This window comes from Lissotriton vulgaris, chromosome 4_1 (genome assembly GCF_964263255.1).
Source record: "Lissotriton vulgaris chromosome 4_1, aLisVul1.2, whole genome shotgun sequence".
NCBI classification, from domain to species: domain Eukaryota; kingdom Metazoa; phylum Chordata; class Amphibia; order Caudata; family Salamandridae; genus Lissotriton; species Lissotriton vulgaris.
The window spans coordinates 1,109,385,830-1,109,410,270 of record NC_141691.1 but is presented as its reverse complement, the minus strand read 5'-3'; the positions used below and the strand labels follow the sequence as shown (position 1 = coordinate 1,109,410,270).

Sequence of the window (24,441 nt, the reverse complement as noted above, 5' to 3'; positions counted from 1 at the left end):
TTCTCAGCCAGCTTGCTAATAAAAGGGAGAAGGGAAATAGGGCGAAGGTTGGAAAGTGCTGACCAGGGAAGGGTGGTGTTTTTCCGTATAGGGTTCACTACCGCTTCTTTCCAAGGTTGTGGAAGTTGTCCCTCGGCATAGGAAAGATTCATAAGCTTCTGAATAGTGGGGCCTAATGATTCCACCAAGGGGGAGATCATTTTTGCAGGGATCAGATCAGTGGGGGAACCAGTCTTCATATTGCCAATAAGGGTGGTCAGGTCTTTTAAAGTAACTTCTGGGATTGCATGGAGCGTTTTGTCAGGGGTCGTTGAGGGGAGAGTCTCAGGGGCCATAGTCTCCGAAGGACCTGTGACTTTCGTAATTTTCTTATATATCCCCTCGATTTTTTCTTCGAAGAACTGGGAGATGTTATTGCAGAGATCTTGAGTAAAAACATCCGGGCTCTCACATATTACAGGGTTGGTAAAAGTCTGTATGATTTTAAATAACTCTCGAGTGGAGTTACCTGCCTCTGTTATTTGGGAGGTAAGACTGACTTTCCTTGCTCTTTTTATATTTTTATAGTAGGTGGTCATAGCTGTTAAGTATCGATCTTTATGGGGGCGTGGCCAAGCAGCATGGCCGACAGGACGTGAGCTTCACCAGCTCCGTCCGAGGACCCACTAATCCTGCCTAACAGATCCTTGCTGGACCCTCCAAAGGGGAGCTGACGGTCCGGATCCTCTCCTGCCACGTTGGGGACCCCCACATTGCCGAGAGAGCCTCCGGTGCCCTGGCAAACACCGCCGGAGATCGAAGCGGCGCTCTGAGGGCTCCGCCTGGTTCTACGCGAGTCCGCGGACTGGGCCTGCGTGTGAGACTAGCGGTGCGTGCGGCCCGCTCGGGGAAGGCGTTTCCCTGCTCCGGGGCTGACCGCGTCCGCTGCTGTCCCCTCGATTGCTGGAGATGGTGGCGAGCGTCCAGGGCGACTAGTGGAGGGCTGATCTGGGGTCCGGTGATCCCCGCTGACCCGTGTGAGGGGTTGCAGCACCCGCCCCTCCCCCCTCCGATCCTCTACTGTGCCGGAGCTCCCGGCTGTGGAGCGCAGCCCGGGTGAGTGCTTCCCTGGTCCCTGGGGCTGTGCAGGACTGTTGGAGGGCTGAGGCGGTGCGGCCACCGAGGGCTTATCACTGATCTTGCCGGAACTGTCGGCCTTTGGAGCCCGTCCCCGCACTGAGTCCCGGTGCGGCCTGCACAGGCTGCCCCTCCTGGTTTCTCTGCAGCTGTGGGGATTGCGGCCTCCGTCCCTTCCCCGGGACAGTGAACTACGGCGACCCTTCCACGTGGAGCCTGTGGTGGCGCTGGGACCTGCGGCGGCCTGAGGGGTTGGGCTCCGGGGGACGTGGGCGGCTTGGAGCCCCCCTGGTATACACGGCATTGCCTGGGAGCCGGGGCGGCCTCCTTCCTACGCAGCAGCGGGATACGGACTGTGATACCCCCGGCCCACGTTGCGCCTTGCCCCTAGAGGCTTGAAGATTGTTCTGTTGCTCCTGGATGGTGAGGGGGCTCGTCCCGGGTGCACTGGTTGGCGGGGGAACTGATTGGTTGGCTGCTCTCGATCGGATTGCCCGGTACGCCCTGCTGAATTGTCCTCTCCGCCGGTCCTCCCGCCTTCGCCCTGCTGTTGGGATCTGTGCCTACCCGGTGGGACCGGGTGAATCCTAGCTGAGGCGCCCCGTGGGGGCTCCCGATCTGCCCCCCAGGATGACGACCCGCAAGGATAGGAATGCGAAATCCTCCCAACCCAACACCATCGTGCAGTATACCACCCCAAGACTGCCATCGCAGAGGATCACGCGGCAGACGGGACCGGACGATGGGGGCGATGGACCGCATGAACCTTCCCGGGCAGAGATCCTGAAGGCGATCCAGGGATCCCATTCTGCCTTGGAGAGGCAGATCGAGACGGTGTCGATAGACGTAAATCTCCTCCGGACGGACCTCCGTAAGGTGGCAGACAAGGTCTCAGACGCGGAGGGCAATATTGCCCAATTGCAAACTGAAGTGGCCTCCCTGCAGAAATCGGTCGCGCACCTGACGTCCACTACCCGTGCACTGGAGAGGAGAGCGGAGGATGCGGAAGGCAGGGCCCGTCGGAGCAACATCAGGGTCCTAGGCGTGCCGGAGCGCCTTGAGGCGGGCAACGCTGAACGCTTCTTGGAGACGTGGATCCGTACCCAGCTATGCCCGACCGGACTGTCCAGTGTCTTTGTTATTGAGAGGGCACACAGGGCCCTGGTTCCCCCTCCACGCCCGGGCGAGTCACCTAGAGCCATCATTGCAAAGATTCTAAATTATAAAGATCGTGATTGTATTCTACGGGCCGCGAGAGAAATGGAGTCCATCACCATTGAAAATAGTCGTGTTTCCATCTACCCCGACTATACTCAGCAGGTGCAGGAGCAACGGAAGTCCTACCTGGGCGTCAAGCAGAAACTTCGGGACATGAAGCTACAATACATGCTCCTGTACCCGGCCAAACTCAAGGTGCTCTCCCAAGGGCGCGCTCACTTCTTTGAGTCCCCGGCGGAAGTGTGGGAGTGGCTCGAGATACGGGGAGACGACCTACCTCCTGGTGAACGGGGTGGCCCCCGCGAGACCTGGGGGACCCGGCCCCAGAGACGTCGACGAGGCAGAGGGAGGCGCAGGTCTGGATCCCGGGGTTCTCCCGAGCCCCGGATTACTGTAGGCGAGGATGGGGCGCTCCACGTGAGACCATCAACGGCGGGGGCCGATCCGGAGTCACCTGAGGCCCCTGCACCTGGTGCGATCCTGGTCCCAGATACCTTGCAGGAAACCTTGCTGGAGATACACTCTGCGCCCCCGGTGATACCGGAAACCGCCCTCTCCGACACACGGCCTGAGTGAACTCTGATATGAGGTACTGTCTTGTTAAAATGTTGTTGCCCTCGGAGGTTGGGTGGGTCGCCTCTCCCGGTTTATGCCTGCCCGGTGCTGTCTCTGCCTGGTCCTGGGAGCCCTGGTTGGTGGGCTGAACAGACGATGGACACCATGTTGGCCGAGGCGTTGTGGTGCGAGGTCCAAGAGTTTATGGCGTACCGTCGCCCAGCATTGGAATTGACTTTCATGAACATTCCCAGAGACTGTCCTGGAACATTTGGTCCTCGGGGAGTTGGGGGGGAAGGTGGGTGGTTTTGTTTGGTTGTGTGTGAGTGTGGGGTGCGTGTGGTGTATGGGGTGGCTGTGCACGTCCTGGCACTGGCAGGGGAAGGGCAGGGTAGCGTTTTTGGTTGTTGCTGTCCTTTTGCTCGCGGGTGGGGGGGGGGGGGGGACTGGTTCTGATGGGGTGTTGGGTCCCATTGTTTTTGAATGGCGCTGGTATGGGATGACCGGGATGGTGTGTTTTCCGGTTGAGTCATTCCTCCTTATGAGCGGGGGAGGGGGGGGGGTGTTTTTGGGGTTGGGTGGTTGCGGGTACTGTGGGGTTGGGGGGAGTTGTGGGGGGTATTTGTTTTTGGCATGGTGTGTACTACTGTTCGTGCCCCTAGGAGGCTGTTTGCAGAAGTTAAACTTGGGTGCCCGGATGGGCAAGACCAACGCTTATGGGATTCAAATTTTTAACTTGGAACGTGCGTGGCCTGGGTACTTGCTCCAAGCGGTATAGGGTGCTATCCTTCCTTCGTCGGCATGGAGTGTCAGTGGCGTGCCTACAGGAAACGCATTTGAATGAGGAGGGTGCTCTTAAATTGGCAAGGAAATGGAGGGGTCAGGTGTTCCATTCCTCCTTCTCTACCTATGCTCGGGGGGTCCTGATCTGGGTGGCTCCGGGGGTACCCCTAGCGGTCCAGTACGTTGAGGCTGATGTAGAGGGCAGATATGTTCTTATACGTGTGAAACTGGATGGGAGGGACTTCCTGCTGGTGAACTCTTATGCACCTAACATAGATGACCCGAGTTTCTTTACTGGCCTGCAGGAGCTTATAGCGACGGACCTGGATGCCCCCCTCCTCTGGTTTGGAGATTTTAATTGTGTACTGGATCCACTGCTGGACAGGCATCCCCCCCGGGCGGGTACAAAACCTCGGATGACGGCACGGCTCCGGGAGGTAATGGAGAATCTGGGTGCTGTGGATGTCTGGCGACTCGGCAATCCGGGCCTGAAGCTTTACACTTGCTATACCCCCACACATAACACACATAGCAGGCTCGACAGGGTCCTCGCGGCCAACATTGGCGCATCCCTTGTTTTATCGGTCACACATCAGGCCCGGTTCTTGTCCGACCATTCGCCCGTGACGTGCACGGTACAGTGGGTGGACCGCTCCTCCCGCCCACGGACCTGGCGGATGCCAGGGGATCTTCTGCAGGATCCGGTGGGACGGGAACATGTGGAGACGTCCCTGCGTACTTATCTGGACCTGAACTGGGAAGTGGGTGATATCCCTTTTGCGACCAAATGGGATGCCCTTAAGGCAGTCGTGCGGGGCGCTTGCATGGGGCTGACATATGGAGTTCGCAAACAGCTGCTCCGTGACCTCGCGAGTGCTGAGGAGCGCCTCAGCAACTATCAGTCCTTACCGGACCCGGATGGGTCGAACGGGGACTCTGAGCGGACAGCCCGAGAAGGCGTCCATGATATCCTAGACCGGCTAGATAGATTCACTCTCGGTCGTTATCGCCAACGCCTTCACCGTGAGGGGGACAAGTCGGGCCGATTGCTGGCCTGGATTCTCCGAAGGGAATCGGCCCGTGCGCGGATTGTTGCGTTGAGAAATCCCGCTGGGGTCCTAGTGCACTCGGAACGGGACCTTCTTGCGGTGCTCCGCACACATCTGCAGAAGGTCTATACTGCTGACCCCCTGGTGACAGAGGCGTCCTATCAGACATACCTCCGGGATTTGCCCCTTCAGACCCTCTCTAAAGAGGATGCTGAGGACATGGATACTCCAGTGACGCTCCAAGAGGTCAAGGTGGCGGTGGCCGCCCTGCCGAAGGCTAAGTCGCCGGGAGGGGACGGTTTTCCCCCAGAGTTTTACCAGGCGTTTGTTGATACCCTCGCGCCCCATCTCTTGCAGGTTTACCATGAAGCAATGGTGCGAGCCGCGCTCCCGCCCACCATGCAGCAGGGTGAGGTCTGCATGCTCCTGAAACTGGGTGGGGATGACTGTGATCCTGCGGCCTACCGGCCGATCACTTTAATCAATACCGACGCCAAAATTCTTACTAAGATTTTGGCCACCCGGCTGGCCCCACATATGACGCACCTGGTTCACCATGATCAGTGCGGGTTCATTCCGGGCCGCAACACCGCCATGAATCTTCGGCGTCTGAACCACATTCTACATGAGGTGCGCGATAGGGAGGGTCCTCAGGTCCTGGTCTCGATAGACCTGGCTAAAGCCTTCGATACAGTTAGCTGGGGGTACCTATTGGAGGTGCTTCGGTTAGCGGGGATGGGACCCCTTTTCTGCAAATGGATTTGTATCCTTTACAGTGCGCCTACGGCCAGGGTCAGGCTCGGAGCGGCCCGCTCGGAGGAGTGGCGGTTGAGCAGGGGCACCCGTCAGGGGTGTCCCCTGTCACCGCTCCTGTTCGCTCTGGCGATTGAGCCCCTTGCAGTGACACTGCGCACGGAGATGGCGCCCTGGGGAATACGAGTGGGGGATGTGGTACACCTGGTTTCGCTTTATGCGGACGATGCGTTGTTCTACCTGACCTCCCCGCGGGAGTCGCTGCCGATCCTGTTACACCACTTGGATCGCTTTGGTGCAGCTTCGGGGCTGCGTCTTAATCCTGAGAAATCCCTGATCTTTCCCCTTGCGGGATGCGGTGAAGACCCTCGTGTGGGTTTCCCGCCCCTGGGGCTGCGGTGGGAGATGGAGGCCTTCCGCTATTTGGGCATTCAGGTGGCTGTCTCTGATGAACAATTGCTGGCCCGCAACGCCGACCGTGTGCTCAGTTCAATACAACAATCTGTATCCTTTTGGAATACGCTGCCACTCTCACTCATGGGACGATTGGCCGTCTCAAAGATGGTGATGCTGCCTAGAATATTGTATATCCTACAGAATACCCTCTGTCCTCTTCCTCCTCGAATTTTCAACAAGCTTCATACGATGCTTACCTCCCTGCTCTGGGCAGGCAGACGCAGCAGAGTTGCGCTGCGTACGATGGTCAGACGCTGGGAGGAGGGGGGCTTGGAGTCCCCACGCTTTGATCTCTACTATTACGCGGCCCAACTTATACCGGCTGCGCGCTGGTTCGCGGGCGCGGACAATTGGGAATTGCGACTCTTGGCTGGTAGCGCAGATGAGAGGGCGTTGCAATTGGCTCTGATGCGTGGCAGAGGAGCGGATGGCAACCTGCCGTACATTGTTCGGCATACTGCGGGGATCTGGCAGCGGGTGGTGGAGAGAGTGCTGAGACGGGCCCCTTTTCATAGGGAGCTGCCGATATGGTTATTGGCACCAGTCACTATAATGGAGGAGCACATGTCGTTTCGGGAATGGCGTGAGGGTGGCTGCGACACATTGGCAGACTTATACCCGGACGAGTCCTTTGTGACCCTGGAGAGAGCCATCGAGGCCTTCAGTCTTACTGGGGGCCAATACCTTCACTATGGAGGCCTGCGGGACATGGCGAGAGCGACGTGGCCACAGTTCCCTGAGGCACCCCAGGTGTCCCATACTTTGAATATCGTGCTATCGTGCGGCGCGGGACGGCGATTGATAACGCTTTTATATACAGCGATGAGAAGCGACTCGGCGCCTCCGGTGTCTCCGTCCTGGGCGGCGTGGGAGGCAGACTTAGGGGTTGCCTTGGACCCGGGACAGCGGGGGCGGATTGGGACGCTCACCAAGAAGGTTTCGTGTAACGCACGTTTTAAATTAATCCATTTTAATTTCATGCACCGCACTTACGTAACCCCAGTTGCTCTGCGCCGGACAAATCGGATGCCTGTCCTCGGTGTGGTTCAGTAGGAGCCGGATTTCTCCATTTAGCTTGGGAGTGCCCACTAGTCGGGGACTTCTGGAGGGTTGTGGTAGCCTACATCCGGAGAGTCACGGGACTGCGCCTTGACCTGTCCCCGATCCATTGCTTGTTAGCCCTAGTCCCCAAACCTAAGCAGAGGAACCTATCATATAAAATGCTGCAGCTGCTCTTAGTGCTGGCTAGACGGCGGGTGGCTATAACCTGGATGGGACAAAGGGCGCCAGATATGACATTATGGCTTCGGGATGTGGGGGAATGGACATTGGCTGAAGAAACGCACATGCAACATACGCGTAGGGATGAGCGGCTACAGGAAGACTTGCTTGCATGGCGTATGATGTGTGCGGGGGGGTCGACTGCCAGCGACTCTGATGCTACTAGTGCTGCATTGTTCTCGTCCGAGGAATCCGAACCTGAGGAAGGGGTGGCGGGGGATGGGGAGGGTGAGTAGGGGCTGGGGTACTACCCTGATGACTACGCACATGTTCCTTATGTCAGTTTCTCTGTACTTGCACTGTATCCCGTGGATCTGATTCTTGCATCTCCTGTTTTATCTGCAACTGTTGAAGCCGTGCTGGGGGTGTGAACTGCGTACACATGTTTTTTCTATACCTTGATGCCAATGTTGGGGGGGGGAAGTATTGTTTATTCTGCTGAAAAAATAAAGTTTTTTATTTTTTTCACCCTTAAAAAAAAGTATCGATCTTTATCTTCCCCATTATGTGACCGTCTCCATAGTTTCTCCAATTTCCTGCACCCCTGTTTTTCTATTTTGAGGGCCTCAGTGTACCATGCTTCCCTTTTAGCTATGGTAGGTTGCTTGACTACTTTCTGAGGAGCCAGAATGTTAATGGCTTCCATCAGTGAGGAGTCAAATTTTGAGAGAGCTGTCTCAATGTCATCCAAACTTGTAAAGACTGGCTGTTTCCAGACTTGAGTGAACCTATCTGGAGTGACTTTGTGCCATGGTCTGCGTTTGATGGTTTGCGTGATGGAACGATTGATAGGTTCGGGTAAATGGAGGAAGGAAAAATCTAACATTTTGTGGTCCGACCAATAGATGTATTTAGGGGGGTGGCAGTAGACATTAGGAAGGGTGGTAAAAATTAAGTCCAGAGTATGGCCACCTGTATGAGTGGGGCCATTATTACGGAGATGAAGGCCCAATAGGGCAAGATCTGTCAGAAGTGCAATAGTGTCAGGATGGTCTGCAACATCAGTATGAAAATTAAAGTCTCCTAGTAAGATAAAATTTTCATTCGTTTTCATGTGGGGGGATAGAAGTTCAGTCAAAGCTGGGGAAAACCCAGCGTTAGGTCCGGGCGGGCGATACACTAGTGCTCCTTTCCAGGGAACCTTAGGGCTGACTTTTAGATGAAAAATAATTATTTCCATAGTGGGTAGCATTGCTTGTTCTAGAACCCTAATATTCAAGCTATCTTTATAAACAATGGCGATCCCGCCTCCTACTTTCTCCAGTCGATCTTGGCGGAGAATTTTATACCCCATAGGTATTCCCAAGGTCATAGTTGGAATAGTGTGGGGTTTGAGCCATGTTTCAGTTATGAAGCAGATCTCAGGCTTAATACTGTGTATAGAGTCCCAAAGTTGCATATGATGGTTTGGGAGGGACCTCACATTAAGTAAAAAGCTTTTCCAGCCAGAGTGACTTTATCATTATTAGGGTTCCCAACTATAATATTACAGTGAGTAGCTTGAAAACCACATTTTAAGCATGAAAAAGGCCCTTCGGGGCAAGCTGACAGTCTGTTGGTACATCTGTGTGTGTCCAGAGGTTGTAGGGCAAGAAGGGCGTGCGCAGAATACCTTATAATGGGGGCGGTCGTAGACTTGTCCATGTTGTGAAGGGTAGAGTAGTGGGCCCCTGTGCCCCGTCCTGTCGCGGACGGGCGCAGACGGGCAGCTCTTTGGCGGGTCTTCGGCGGGGCTGCGCGCGATCGCTGCGCGCTCAGGAAGGTGCGAGGGCTAAATAGCCCTGCATGCAACCACTAGAGCGCTAACCGCTCCTAGTGGGACCGGAAGTGTTGTCAAAGCCTGCCACCCCCTTGCAAGTACGGGAGGTGGGAGGCGGTTACTAGCGCTTCTGATACGAAGAGGAGAGTGCCCTGAGACTGATGCGTGATGCGGTGAGGTTGTGAGGCAATGCGGACTTTCTATCAAGTTTTTTTAAAATCACAAAATATAAATCACAGTCAAGTTTTAAAAGCACATAAAATTCCGCTTTTCGCTATGACTTCACATTAAATCACTACGAGCAAGTTTTGAGCCAACAAGCGGTATGGAGACCCTGCCACTGTCTCCACCCGGTTGATGTGCATTAAAACAAGCATTGGCAAAGCCAGAAGTTTTCGCATGTGCAAGAGCCATTAGGTTTGCCAATATGTTTTAGCCATGTTGTACACCAGAGTACCTTCTGTAAGGTGGAGTGTTGTAAGGTGGAGTGTTGTAAGGTGGAGTGTTGTGAGGTGGAGTGTTGTAAGGTGGAGTGTTGTAAGGTGGAGTGTTGTAAGGTGGAGTGTTGTAAGGTGGAGTGTTGTAAGGTGGAGTGTTGTAAGGTGGAGTGTTGTAAGGTGGAGTGTTGTAAGTTGGAGTGTTGTAAGTTGGAGTGTTGTAATGTGGAGTGGAGTGGTGTAAGGTGAAGTGGTGTAAGGTGAAGTGGTGTAAGGTGAAGTGGTGTAAGGTGAAGTGGTGTAAGGTGAAGTGGTGTAAGGTGAAGTGGTGTAAGGTGAAGTGGTGTAAGGTGAAGTGGTGTAAGGTGAAGTGGTGTTATGGAGCTGAGTGGGCGGATGGATGTGTGAGCGGATGGATGAATAGGTGGAAGGATGAGTGGATGGATGAGTAGGTGGGCAGCTGGAGGGAGGGACGAGGGAGCGGATGTATGATGAGGTCGGCGGGCGCCTGCTTTGATAGATGAGTGGGTACCGGAATGGACAAGTGGGCAGCTGGGTGGGTGAATGAAGAGATTGGCAAGCGCATGCGTAGATAGATGAGCGGGTGGATCAGTGGCTGGGTGTTCAGATGGGTTAGATGAGTGGTTGAATTTGCTATTGTAAATGACAATGCCATTTATGTTAAAAAAAAAAACATAAATAAAAATAATGTCAAGAGCAATGCCAATAGCTCTAACTTTAACAAAGGCAAAACCATTGCATTGTAAATGCTTGTTGTGAGTACTATTCAGATCTGAGGAATTGTTTTATCAAGCCCCTGTTAAAACTGCTTAGTTTTGAGCAATGTAGACCATCTTTTACCTATTTGCAATTTCTCCCAAATCTGTATTCATGTGCTGTATTATCTCGGTTCTTATGGGCTGTCATTAGGCAGAGGAAGCTGCTGTGGATATTTTATCGTCAAACGTAAATCGCTTTTGTCTGTTATTATCTACCTGCTTTTACACTGTTTTTAGGTTTTAACTCATCTACTGCTATATTTTTGTATCTTTTTATGATTCATAATGGGATATCGAATAAAGCTTATTTAAATTGAATTGACAAGGATCCTGGTGCACAATAGGAACTTGAGAAATTAACTCATGATCACCGCATCCAGAGAAAGTCTTACCGGATCTGGTGACCAGTGTCAGTCAGTCAGACCAGTGATTGTATATTTGTCCAAGCATGGGATTTTAAGTATGTATCTTCCAAGACTTTGAGCTTTGCAGCTTTTTGACAATGATTTATAGAGGCTGAGATTTTATGTAATGAAGAGCAGGTTCTGAGGGTAGACCGCTTTGAAGTTTACCTTTTCCCTTGTTTTGACAGTAGAACCGAGTTCACCAAGACAGTTCTTACAGTTGGCTTTTTTCTCCTGTTTCTTTTTTATGTTTACTGTATTTAGGAAAAGCAGATACAGGTTTAATATTTTGTCAGTTTGTTATTAAGTTGTAATGTTACTTTTTTTAGCTAACATGTTGTACTGACACAATCCACAGATTTAAATATAATAATGTTTTGTTTTTCCTTTCAAGGATGCAGATGAAGGAAGTGGACAATCAGATATCTCAATTGCCTCGCCTCAATCTGGAGATATGGTAAGAGCCCACTTCCTCTACCTAGAAAGTCAAACCGTACCAGGGCTCTGAAAGTATTCCTTTTGTAATGTCACAGCTCTGCAGCAAAATCCATTTACTTAACATTTGATTTCCACCAAAGTGGCCACAAGAAAATAATCTCTTTTTAGCAAACTGATGGAATCGGGAGATTACTTGAGTGTTATATTTTACAGTACAAAGCCAATCCCTTCACTGGGCTCTTCACACGCTCCTCCTCCTTGGAGCCATTCTGGACACAATATGTTTTTTTGTTTTTCTCCCAGAAAGAAGACTCAAGGACATTCAGGCTATGATCCCTATTTTTCAGCCTCCAGGCTAGATTTAAGTTAGGTCAACTCTGAAGCTGCTGGAACTGATGACCTCATGCATGCTGCTGGTTGTGCACGCCATTTGGCATATGAAGGCTCTGTAATGGGGTCTGAAGACTCAGTGGGCCGAAAACAATGGTACCCACGTCCAGATTTCAGAGTTTCCTGCGAAAAGCTTGCAATGGTGCTTGCTGGACAGTGATTGCTTGAGTGGCGGACCCCTGATCCTACTACGCCCATAGCTGACACTGGTGAGCAATGTGTCACTTCCGTTTGGGGCAGCTATCTGGAGAGGCGGGGGATCAGAAGCCTCTGGTCTCCGGCCGAATCTTGGCTCCATATCAACTTTCTGGAGCCGTTTTATGTGTTTATATTTATATTTCCATCCATCAAAGTAAGGCTGGTATAGGTGCTTAAGGACAACACCACTGGCATGTGGTATAGCAAAAAGCATAGCGGTATGGGATCATGGACCCTGTAACAAGAGGAACTGCACCTCTGAAATTGGCTGGACTATCAAGAGATTTCAGCCTTTGACGCCTAACTATCACGAGCAGCAATCGCAAATTTAGATGTTGTAAGTCGTCTTCACTTAGGGAGATTCTTGGCTCGATCTGTTCGACACCACCCAGAATGCGCAATGTGAACAGTTCTGCAAGTTGGAGTTTCCAAGTCATCTCTCACAAGGAGATGCCTTCTGCCTAGAGTAGAACTTGGCATTCTTGTATGCCTTTCTTCTGATATCTCGCTTGCCCGAGTTCTGAAAAAGATCAGGACTGACCTGACCCAGGTAATTCTAGTGGCCCCAGACTGCATGAAGAGTATGTTATTCAGAGCTCCTAGTTATGAACATCTGTCATCTGATCAGGCTTCCCTTATGGAACCATGTGGTATTGCAGCAATAGGGCAGGGTTATGCACCTGCTATTTTGCAATCTTCACTTTCATGGTTGGAGATTGAGTATCGACACCTAAAGCCCTTGGACCTTGCTCTGGAGGCGGTTGATGTCATCTTGGCAGCCAAGCATCCCTCGACAAAGACAATATACACCTGTCTTTAGGACAGGTTTTTGACTTGGTTCTGCACACAGCAGACTGACCCCGTCAGTCAAAGTTATCTGACGTTTTGTTGTTTGTTTGTGTTTTTCTGGATTTTTGGGATTGCTTGATCAGCCATCCTTATCTAAATTACCTGTTGTGATGCATTGTTTGAAAGGCCTACCAACGTGTATTTTCTCCTTCCTTTTTCCATTTTCCAGTGGGACCTTAACTTGTCACATTTTGATGTGTACTCCCATTGAGCTGCTTCCGCAGCTGTCCTTTGCAGCTTCTTACCATCAAGATGGTATTTCTTGCTGCCATAACATCAGTGTTGCTTATAAGTGACCTTTAAGCTCTCTGTAACAACCCGCCGTACACTACCTTCTTGTGTTGTACGGTTCATAGTTTCTTAGTAAAACTGTGCGTTTGTTTGGACAATATAAATGTCAAAACTATGCAAGACTGAGTCAGGCTGTGTTCGCCTGACTGCTGGCTAGCTCACTGTGCACCATCTGTACCTTTAACCTGGCAAGGTAACAGGTGGTATGTGCAACCTCAGAACATGACAACCCTGACTCCCCAAGAAACAGATTTAGAACCCTTTAATTTGATAACTCATGCATGCTCAAAGGGAGACACATGAAATACTCAAATTGGCATTTCAATATTTAGTGAAAAATAAGATTCTTGGGTAAAATACAGGTGCTGCAATAATCAATAGAAGGAAACTAAACAAAGTAATCAGTATCACAAGAATTGTAAGAAAAAATAACAATTTTACCGTTGTGTTGTTACATAGATGAAATGCTTACATAAAAGTACAATTATATTGGTACTCCCACCTGGCACTCTATATCGTAGTGGGCCTAGGGTGGGTGAATCTGCCCGAATCCCTGCAGGGTGATCTAACACCCCAGTTAGCTGGGGAATGTTTCATCTGAGAGCCTGTTTTGGTGTAGAGCTGGACACCATCCTTCTCAGGAGGTAAATGAGTTTTAGTTCGGCTGGAATTCTGTCATGGGGCAACTTCGACAATGTCAGTGAAATGCTCCTCTAACTCAACAAAGCAGTGATGTTGTTCACATAATAAACTTCACCCATATTGCCATGCCGAAGTTGCAGTCAGGCAGTCATTTATAGGTCTCGCGTGGGCGGAGCAGCAAAGCTGCCACACCCTGTGGGAGATATTGAGAGATATTGTTAGAAAAAGGGAACTGTAAGCCTCCTTTCCATTGGGTAGCGTCAGCGTTTAGGGTAAACGCTGGCTTCCCAATGGAAAGGTGTGTTTTCAGTTGCCACCCTGTCTACTTTTTAGACAGCCCCTACGGACAACATGTCCTGCTTTAGGGCTGTAGTAACTAACTTCCTTATCAGTGGAGGCGTGATTTATTAACTACTCCGGCCAGGCACAGAGCTCATAGGCGCAGCGGTTCCGGGAGATGACAGGGGATTCCCTCCCTCCACTCAAAACACATAACACAAAATAAGTTGTGTTTTGTAATCTGTTAACACTACCTCCCATTCAGCCTGTTTTCGCATTAAGCTGATAAACAAACACGAAGTCTTTGAAAAAATCAAATCGCGAATTGCAACTTATTGAAAGGGCTGGGGCGGGGGTTAATGGCGACAGGGGCCCAAACCCTGCAACGGAGACAGACTCATAAAAGGAACGGTGCGGTAATTCATGTTACGTGCCGAGACTCGAGTTTTTTTTTTTTATAATGCCTGGGGTATAAACAAACAGCCGAAGAGACAAACAGAAGGTTCTCGGGGTAGAGGGAGAGGGCAGCATAAAAGGAGGAAGCCCCCGGTCTGTGACAATGACGTTCCGTGTGCTCGGAGAGTTCGGAGATAATTGGAACAAATGCCTCACCCTCCACGGAGCTCACTCCTTGAGTGACAGCTCTTCAAGTAGACTTGTGCGCACCGAATAGGTCCCCGACCCTCCACGGAGCTCACTCCTTGAGTGACAGTGCTTCAAGCCCTTAAAGGAGATGCGTGCACACCGAAGAGGCCCCCGACCCTCCTCGGAGCTCACTCCTTGAGGGACAGCTCTTCAAGGAGACATGTGCGCACCGAAGAGGTCTCGGACCCTCCACAGAGCTCCCTACTTGAGTGACAGCTTTTGAAGGAGACGCGTGCGCACCAAAGAGGCCCCGACCCTCCACGGAGCTCAATCCTTGAGTGACAGCGCTTCAAGGAGATGCGTGCACACCGAAGAGGTCCCCGGACCTCCACGGAGCTCACTTCTTGAGTGACAGCTCTTCAAGCTCTCCAAGGAGACACGTACGCACCGAAGAGGCCCCCGACCGTCCACGGAGCTCACTCCTTGAGTGACAGCTCTTCAAGCTCTCCAAGGAGACACATGCGCACTGAAGAGGTACCCTACCCTCCACAGAGCTCACTCCTTGAGTGACAGCTCCTACAGCTCTCCAAGGAGACACGTACGCACCTAAGAGGCCCCCGACCCTCCACAGTGCTCACTCCTTGAGTGACCGCTTTTCAAGGAGACGCATGCGAACCGAAGAGGTCCCCCCCTCCCCCCCCCCCCCCCCCCCCCCCCCCCCCACGGAGCTCATTCCTTGAGTGACCACTTTTCAAGGAGACATGTGCGCACCGAAGAGGTCCCCGACCCTCGACGGAGTTCACTCCTTGAGTGACAGCTCTTCAGGTAGACGTGTGCAAGGCGCAGCATGGCTCTCGGCAGGCACGCTGTCACTGTGTTTGATCTTCGGTGTTTGTGGAAACATTCCAGACAGAAATCACACCTTTTAATCTTGACTGCACACATATTTGTTTTTAAAGCGCCGGCTTGATGTAGGTTGTGATAAGTGTGTGAGCTGAATGTCATATAAGAACAGTAGACGCCTGCACACACCTGCTCCGCAGCACACGCCTGCTCCCCAGCACACGCCTGCTCCCCAGCACACTCCTGGTCCCCCGCTCCCTAGCACACACCTGCTCCCCGGTACAAGCTAGCCCCCTGCTCCTCAGCACACGCCTGCTCCCCATTACTCCCTAGCATACACCTCCTTCCCTGCTCCCTAGCACACGCCTGCTCCCCGGTACACACTTGCTCCCCAGCACACGCCTGCTCCCTACACACGCCTACTCATCTGCTCCCTAGCATACACCTGCTCCCCGGCACACGCCTGCTCCCCAGCACACGCCTGCCCCCCTGCTCCCCAGCACACGCCTGCCCCCCTGCTCCCTAGTACACACCTGCTCCCTAGCACACACCTGCTCCCTAGCACACGCCTGCTGCCCTGCACACGCCTGCTCCAGAGGACACGCCTGCTCCTCAGCTCCCTAGCACACGCCTGCTCCCCGGTACACGCCTCCCCCAGGCTCCCCAGCACACGCCTCCCCCAGGCCCCCCAGCACACGCCTGGTCCCCTGCTCCCTAGCACACACCTGCTCCCCGGTACACGCCTGCTCCCCGGTACTCGCCTGCTCCCCGGTACACGCCTGCTCCCCAGCACACACCTGCTCCCCAGCACACACCTGCTCCCTTGCACATGCCTGTTCCCCAGCACCACACGCCTGCTCCTCTGCTCCCTGGCAGACGCCTGCTCCTCTGCTCCCTGGCAGACGCCTGCTCCTCTGCTCCCTGGCAGACGCCTGCTCCTCTGCTCCCTGGCAGACGCCTGCTCCTCTGCTCCCTGGCAAACGCCTGCTCCTCTGCTCCCTGGCACACGCCTGCTCCTCTGCTCCCCGGCACGCGCCTGCTTCCCGGCACACGCCTGCTCCCCGGTAAACACCTGCTCCCCAGCACACGCCTGCTCCGCTGCTCCCTAGCACACGCCTGCTCCTCTGCTCCCTAGCACACGCCTGCTCCTCTGCTCCTCTGCTCCCCGGCACATGCCTGCTCCCCGGCACATGCCTGCTCCCCGGCACACACCTGCTCCCCAGCACACGCCTGCTCCGCTGATCCCTAGCACACCTCTGCTCCCTAGCACACGCCTGCTCCGCTGCTCCCTAGCACACGCCTGCTCCGCTGCTCCCTAGCACACGCCTGCTCCGCTGCTCTCTAGCACACGCCTGCTCCGCTGCTCCCTAGCACACACCTGCTCCCTAGCACACGCCTGCTCCCTAGCACACACCTGCTCCCTAGCACACGCCTGCTCCGCTGCTCCCTAGCACACGCCTGCTCCGCTGCTCCCTAGCACACGCCTGCTCCGCTGCTCCCTAGCACACGCCTGCTCCGCTGCTCCCTAGCACACGCCTGCTCCGCTGCTCCCTAGCACACGCCTGCTCCGCTGCTCCCTAGCACACACCTGCTCCGCTGCTCCCTAGCACACACCTGCTCCTTAGCACACACCTGCTCCCTAGCACACACCTGCTCCCTAGCACACACCTGCTCCCTAGCACACACCTGCTCCCCAGCACACGCCTGCTCCGCTGCTCCCTAGCACACGCCTGCTCCGCTGCTCCCTAGCACACACCTGCTCCGCTGCTCCCTAGCACACACCTGCTCCCTAGCACACACCTGCTCCCTAGCACACACCTGCTCCCTAGCACACGCCTGCTCCCTAGCACACGCCTGCTCCCTAGCACACGCCTGCTCCCTAGCACACGCCTGCTCCCCAGCACACGCCTGCTCCGCTGCTCCCTAGCACAGGCCTGCTCCGCTGCTCCCTAGCACAGGCCTGCTCCGCTGCTCCCTAGCACACGCCTGCTCCGCTGCTCCCTAGCACACACCTGCTCGCTAGCACACGCCTGCTCGCTAGCACACGCCTGCTCCCTAGCACACACCTGCTCCCCAGCACACGCCTGCTCCGCTGCTCCCTAGCACACGCCTGCTCCGCTGCTCCCTAACACACGCCTGCTCCGCTGCTCCCTAACACACGCCTGCTCCGCTGCTCCCTAACACACGCCTGCTCCGCTGCTCCCTAGCACACACCTGCTCCCTAGCACACACCTGTTCCCTAGCACACGCCTGCTCCCCAGCACACACCTGCTCCCCAGCACACACCTGCTCCCCAGCACACGCCTGCTCCGCTGCTCCCTAGCACACCTCTGCTCCCTAGCACACCTCTGCTTCCCGGCAGTTCACAGCCTTTGAGTCTGGACCACCCTCGAATGTAGCCCCAAACAGAGACCGAGTCGGGAGCAGGTGGTACCCTGGCCGGGCCTGGGGTCACGCACCTGCCCAGTACTCTCTAAAATAATCCAGGTCAGGGCCACTGGAATTATGCGGCTGGTAGAGCCAATTATCTGTCAGGGTTGACTAAATTATGCGGTAAGAAAAGCCAAATGATGCCGTGTAATGTGGCTCATTTTCTGATAGCATTATTTCACTAATTTATCATTTTAAACTTGTTTACACTATGTGGAGATGGGTACCACCTAATTAGTACCAGTTTAACGCCCTAATATAGCAACAAGCTACCGAAAGGTGACCAGTAAACATTGGGAAAGTGCTTTTACTGCGCTTCCACACTTGTCGATATGTTTTAGTAACTTTTGAATTGTTTGAGCTAGAAAAATAATATTTTGCTAAAATCTGCCGATTATGCAGAAAATGATGGATTATGTGGCAAATGATGCAGATTCGTAACTATGCGAAAAGCGCCACAGACGCACAATCGCCTAATTCCAGTGGCCCTGATTCCAGTTGCACGCAGCAAGTGGCATCTATTAAAAATACAAAGCCAGCTTCAAGCACAGTGCTAGGAGCCCACAGTTCAAGCATTTCCCAGTTAACTCAGCCTTCTTTCCACCAAATAAACTCCAGTGCTCGTGTGTTTGAAATTTGTACGGTGTTACTAATAGCGTGAGCCTCAGATCTTAATGTGTTTTTCACAACTGACGTATGTTGCTCTCTGGCAAAATAGTACCAGGGTTCAAAATGTAGGTAGGCCCAGATTTACAGAGTTTGCATCTGACTTCCCTTACTTTTTTAATCTAACCCGAAGCAGAGTCTTTTGCTGGAATTCACAAAACGTCAATCACGATGTACGTTGGTTTGTAAATCAAAGTAACACAAGGGAGTACAACGCACTCTCTTGCAGGGCTCGAGTCGGGATACTATGCGGGTGGACGGCGTCCCCACACTTATTTTTACCGGGTGGACTCCGTCCCCCCTGCCAAACAGCTGGACTTCACTTTTTGGTCTCTCTGGGACGAGATCGGATCGCACCTTTCGTGACATCACTTCCGGTCGTGACGTCCCTTCCGGTGACTGCGTCCCCCCACTTCACTTTTTAGGACTCGTGCCCTGCACTCTTGCATTACTTTGTGTCAAGGAGGTGGTGCGTGGGGGTTCCCATGCAGCCACCCACCCTTGGTTTTGCCATAAACCCCTATCGGCACAGAGTTATATACAGGATTTGCCAGTAGTAGCCCATGGAGGGAGTATCTCGGTGGGATGGGAAGGGTGGGGCTAGTAAACTCCGGCTCACGGCCGACAGCCAGAAAGAAAGAAATAAAACAAATGTCATTGGCGTGCTGAAAAGCATTTGGCGTTTCACATAGCACAATGAAATTCGTTTTACTTATTTCTTTCTTTACATTACTCCGGTCGGCCGTGAGCCTGAGTTTATTAGCTCCCCATCCTGACCCTCCCCGGCCTCACTCCCTCCATGGGCCGCTACTGGGATATGCGACCTTCTGTTTTGTGTTCTGCCCTCAGCTGCCTTGCCATTTGATTACTATAGACAATCTATTGTGTGAATAAATGTTTTGTGTTGTCTACAGCGCCATCTTGGGGTGTCACTCGCCCTGTGCGGATCAAGGCGAGTGACACCCCAAGATGGCTGGTGATTCAGTGCCACAGGCAGGTTCTGTATTCACACACAGCCTCCCCTGGCCACAGCCCTCAGCAGCTGTGCTTGGTGTACAGGTCTGTAACTTGTTGATTCTATGGTGACGGAGCTGTCGCTGTGCGAATAATAGCAAATATTAACATTTTGTGCAGTGAACTTTTGCTTTCATAGAGAATGTACAAGGCTCTGATTATATGCCTACAAACTAATGTAAATGTAAGCAAAAGTCATTTCAGAGAATATTATCCATACAGGCACACAAGCAAATGTGTATCAAATGTCAACACACAAGAAAGGTGTCAACTTGAAAACATAAACATATAAAATGGTGGTGTACTCGCCCGGGCCTCATATGACCACTTAAAACCCCCTCCTTGGACGTAAGGCGACTAAAAAGCTTCCTGAAACTGATACTAAATATATAGATTTAATATGAAACCTAAAATCATAAAAGCATTGTGCTTCTTCAACAATAAAGATTCAGAAAATGGGGTGGTGATGAACAGAGTGTCTGAATTAAGCAGACCACTCTTACCCAGTCCAAAGATTAGGGCTTGATCAATCCTTTCTCACTGCACCATCAGGATTCAAGCAAGCCGGGCCGAAGACGGCTGAAATGCCAGAAACCGGTCCCCGGTAGCTTGTCTCCTTTCTGGTGAAGAATTGGCTTGGTAGTTTAGTCTGCCCTGTTCCCATGATGCACTGGGCCAGGGACAGACTGATTGGCATATAGCCAGGTTCTGAGCTGGGATGGTGCAGTGAGATAAATAACTGTGATGGAACAAGCCCTGATCTTTGGACTGGGTAAGAGTGGTCTGCTTAATTCAGACACTCTGTTCATCACCACCCCCTTTTCTGAATCGTTTTTGGCCACTATAGGTGTGGCAGGGTATACTCAGACATGAGTCCCTTTCTCACTGCACCATCAGGATTCAAGCAAGCCGGGCCGAAGACGGCTGAAATGCCAGAAACCGGTCCCCGGTAGCTTGTCTCCTTTCTGGTGAAGAATTGGCTTGGTAGTTTAGTCTGCCCTGTTCCCATGATGCACTGGGCCAGGGACAGACTGATTTGCATATAGCCAGGTTCTGAGCTGGGATGGTGCAGTGAGATAAATAACGGTGATGGATCAAGCCCTGATCTTTGGACTGGGTAAGAGTGGTCTGCTTAATTCAGACACTCTGTTCATCACCACCCCCTTTTCTGAATCGTTTTTGGCCACTATAGGTGTGGCAGGGTATACTCAGACATGAGTCCCTTTCTCACTGCACCATCAGGATTCAAGCAAGCCGGGCCGAAGACGGCTGAAATGCCAGAAACCGGTCCCCGGTAGCTTGTCTCCTTTCTGGTGAAGAATTGGCTTGGTAGTTTAGTCTGCCCTGTTCCCATGATGCACTGGGCCAGGGACAGACTGATTTGCATATAGCCAGGTTCTGAGCTGGGATGGTGCAGTGAGATAAATAACTGTGATGGATCAAGCCCTGATCTTTGGACTGGGTAAGAGTGGTCTGCTTAATTCAGACACTCTGTTCATCACCACCCCCTTTTCTGAATCGTTTTTGGCCACTATAGGTGTGGCAGGGTATACTCAGACATGAGTCCCTTTCCCACTGCACCATCAGGATTCAAGCAAGCCGGGCCGAAGACGGCTGAAATGCCAGAAACCGGTCCCCGGTAGCTTGTCTCTTTTCTGGTGAAGAATTGGCTTGGTAGTTTAGTCTGCCCTGTTCTCATGATGCACTGGGCCAGGGACAGACTGATTTGCATATAGCCAGGTTCTGAGCTGGGATGGTGCAGTGAGATAAATAACGGTGATGGATCAAGCCCTGATCTTTGGACTGGGTAAGAGTGGTCTGCTTAATTCAGACACTCTGTTCATCACCACCCCCTTTTCTGAATCGTTTTTGGCCACTATAGGTGTGGCAGGGTATACTCAGACATGAGTCCCTTTCTCACTGCACCATCAGGATTCAAGCAAGCCGGGCCGAAGACGGCTGAAATGCCAGAAACCGGTCCCCGGTAGCTTGTCTCCTTTCTGGTGAAGAATTGGCTTGGTAGTTTAGTCTGCCCTGTTCCCATGATGCACTGGGCCAGGGACAGACTGATTTGCATATAGCCAGGTTCTGAGCTGGGATGGTGCAGTGAGATAAATAACGGTGATGGATCAAGCCCTGATCTTTGGACTGGGTAAGAGTGGTCTGCTTAATTCAGACACTCTGTTCATCACCACCCCCTTTTCTGAATCGTCTTCAACAATAAAAGCATACAGAAAGCCAAATTGTATTTAAAAATGCAATAGGTAAAAGGGTAAGTAAAAATACTTTTTTGGGGGGAGTTTTATGTAGCGTGAACTAGACCCGAAGGTATCAGAGCGTTTTACACGAGCACCTGTTGCGTTACAGACTGACACATTCTTTTTTTTGGTAGGCACGGGTAGATTAAGTGATTACCCAGAATCACAGGCTGTTGAGCGTCCCTGCTGCGACTCGAACCCGGTTCCATAGCTCCAAGTCGACCACTCTAGCCTTTAGGCCACATCCTCGCCCCTTCATTCTAAAAGCAATTTAGCCAATAAAACTACCAGATTGTTTGAATGTTACAAGGAGTAGAGAAAACATTGCTGTTCCCATCTTCCGGAGACAATTTTCCGGTGGCACCTCAATCACCAGCTCCAGGGAACAAACATGTTCAATTCCACTCCCTCAGCAGTCGCTGAAGAAGTGACGGTCAGTAGTGCTTTGCAGAGAATGAGCCGGGATCCAAGTCACCCAAAGCTGAAGCATCCCTGGAAGGCTCATAATATGCATTTTGAATCAACACCACTCACACAGGGCATCTGTACAAGTGAGTCTTTTGGGAACCACCATCAGTGTAATGTCCGTAGTCTGGAGTGGTTGCATCCCCAAGCATATATCCAGGGCACATTTGAAAGTTCACAGCTGACAGCGGAATACGGGCTGCAGATAAGGCTAAAGGACAAGGACCAGTTGTCATTTAGTTCTTGAAGCAAGGGTGCTCCAAAGGACTGCATCACTCTTACACAACACAGTAGCACATGTGGTAGTGCCATCCCCATTTGGTCACGTGGCAGAACATCCATTGCGGAGCAAATAGAATGAAATCAGTGTCCCAACAGCTAGGAATAAGACAAGCGGTAAACCTCCAAAAATGCTTCTCAGCACGAAGTGTACAAAATATGGATTTGCTCTAAAGACCATCTGGAAGGTACTAACCAACTCTGAGCCAATTGCTTTAAAAAAGTATGATATCCCCCACAATTGGAAATATCTAATAGACATCTAGCCGCAGATTCCTAAACCTTAAATTTCCCAGGCGTCATCCTGGATCGGAAAGATTTTTCTTCAAGCAGTGCCCCTGGTAGGTGGCGTTGGTCGGCTCCATGTGATGTTGTTCGCGTCGGAAGTGACGTGCCTGTCACCACGTTGGCACGCCTAATTAAGTTTTCTTTCCACGACAGTCAAGAGCTGTTCCATGAAGAGAGCTACCCTTTGTCACTTTTTGACAAGATTTTATGACTTTTTGTCGACCTCATTTTGGTGTGTATGAATGTCCTCTAGGAAGACTTTGGGGTTCAATCTGTGTGGCGCCTGTCATCCCTCCATGTAGGTGACTGATCTCCATTTGGTCTGCCTGTGGTGTCTGTAGTGCCACCACAACTCCAAGTTGTTTACAACTGCTGGGCCATGACACCGAAGGGTTTGAGGAAGTGGTCCCTGAAGCTGCTCGAGGCCCAGCAGTCAACACCATACCCGGCTTCTTGGAGGTCACGGTCCCGGCACCGCTCCAAAAGCCCAAAGTCCTCTTTGTCCCACTCGAGATCTTTGGGGCAACCAGGTAAGAGGCACAGGGAATAAAACCCGACTTTGCTGGCGATATCATCGTATCAGCAATCTGAGAGAGCCTGTTGGCTAGCATTTTTTGCTAGAATTTTGTAATCAAAATTCAGCAACAAGAGGGGCCTGTAAGATTCACACAGCTGTGGGTCTTAGCCAGCTTTGGGGAGGAGCGTGACAACTGCTTACCGCACCGTGGGGGTGGGAGCTCCCTGCGCTCAATAGCCCCCTGAAACAGATCGATTAGATGCAGGGCAAGGGTTTTTAATTTTTTTTAATAGAAAGAGCCAGGGAACCCATCAAAGCCAGGCGCTTTTGATCCGTCCATGTCTTCAATGGCTTGAAGCACTTTGTCAACCGTGAACGGCTCTGCGAGAAAATCTTTGTGGCCGGTTTAACCACACCAGGGCAAACTAATCAACATAAGCATTACTAGCAGCCGGATTAGTGTCAACTCTGGTCTTCTAAAGTTTCTGATAGTAAGGAAACACCTTATCAGTGATACCGGTATAGTCTGTATCTGATAGAAACTACTAGCCGCAGATTCCTTAACGTAGAATTATCCCCAGGCGTGAGACTGGATCCGGAAAATCTTTCTTTTCCAGCATCTCTGCGCGCCGGGGGCGGTACCGCGTGACTTGGAGAACCGCAGCCTTAAGGCCCGGTGGCGCAGGGTACGCCTAAATCCCCGGGATTCACCTGCCTTGTCAGAAACCGAGACACGGACTCTTCGTCTGGCGTAGAAGATGGTATTTATTAGCTGCAGCTAGTACAGTGGTCTTAGAAGTCGTTGGTATAACGAGGTTCAAAAGAGACTGCCACTTAACTCCGTGGCGCATAGGTTTATATACGGTATAATACAATGCAAAATACAATCTCCCAAAAGCATGAACTATAGGCAAACTTTACAGACCATGTTTTAAGTCCAAAGCAACTCAAGTTCCCGGATACGTTTGTCACTCGACCCCTTAAGCAAATTACAAATGAATCCACACAATTCGATTTACAAGTAGAGAAAACACAGCTGCGTGTTGTAGAAGGACAGTCGTGAAACAGGAGAATGCATGAGACATATAGCGAAGGACAGAAGATAAGATAACTTAGAGGAAACAATGGTGTGAACCAACAAATAGTCCGGACGGGGATTAATCAGCTCAGACAGGAATTAGTGTACTCGGCCAGACCCTGACACTCGTCAGTAAACATAGGCAAGGAAGCCACCTGACACGTAAATGCAGAAACAACAAAAACAATGCGTTCGCCGCGCTGCCTGAGTGAAGGCAACATAAAATGACGGCGACTACAAAATGGAGGCTGAGCACGAACAAATTCGTAATTTACAGAACCTCAGTCCCTCCTTTTGCCATTACTCAGGCAAGAACAAAATCAACTCATACTAATCTGAGT

The 24,441-nt window shown here is 51.9% G+C and overlaps 1 protein-coding gene across 2 annotated transcripts in view; it reads left to right on the top strand.

Moving 5' to 3' along the window:
• Positions 1 to 24,441, top strand: part of LOC147722941 (uncharacterized) — a 796,795-nt gene that overhangs the window by 203,813 nt on the left and 568,541 nt on the right. The window contains exon 5 of one of the 2 annotated variants that reach the window (XM_086965341.1): positions 10,985 to 11,047. The exons of the other annotated variant lie outside the window; for it this stretch is intronic. Coding sequence (XP_086821467.1) covers positions 10,985 to 11,047 — 63 coding nt within the window. The remainder of the gene's footprint in view (positions 1 to 10,984; positions 11,048 to 24,441) is intronic. 2 annotated transcript variants of the gene reach the window in all.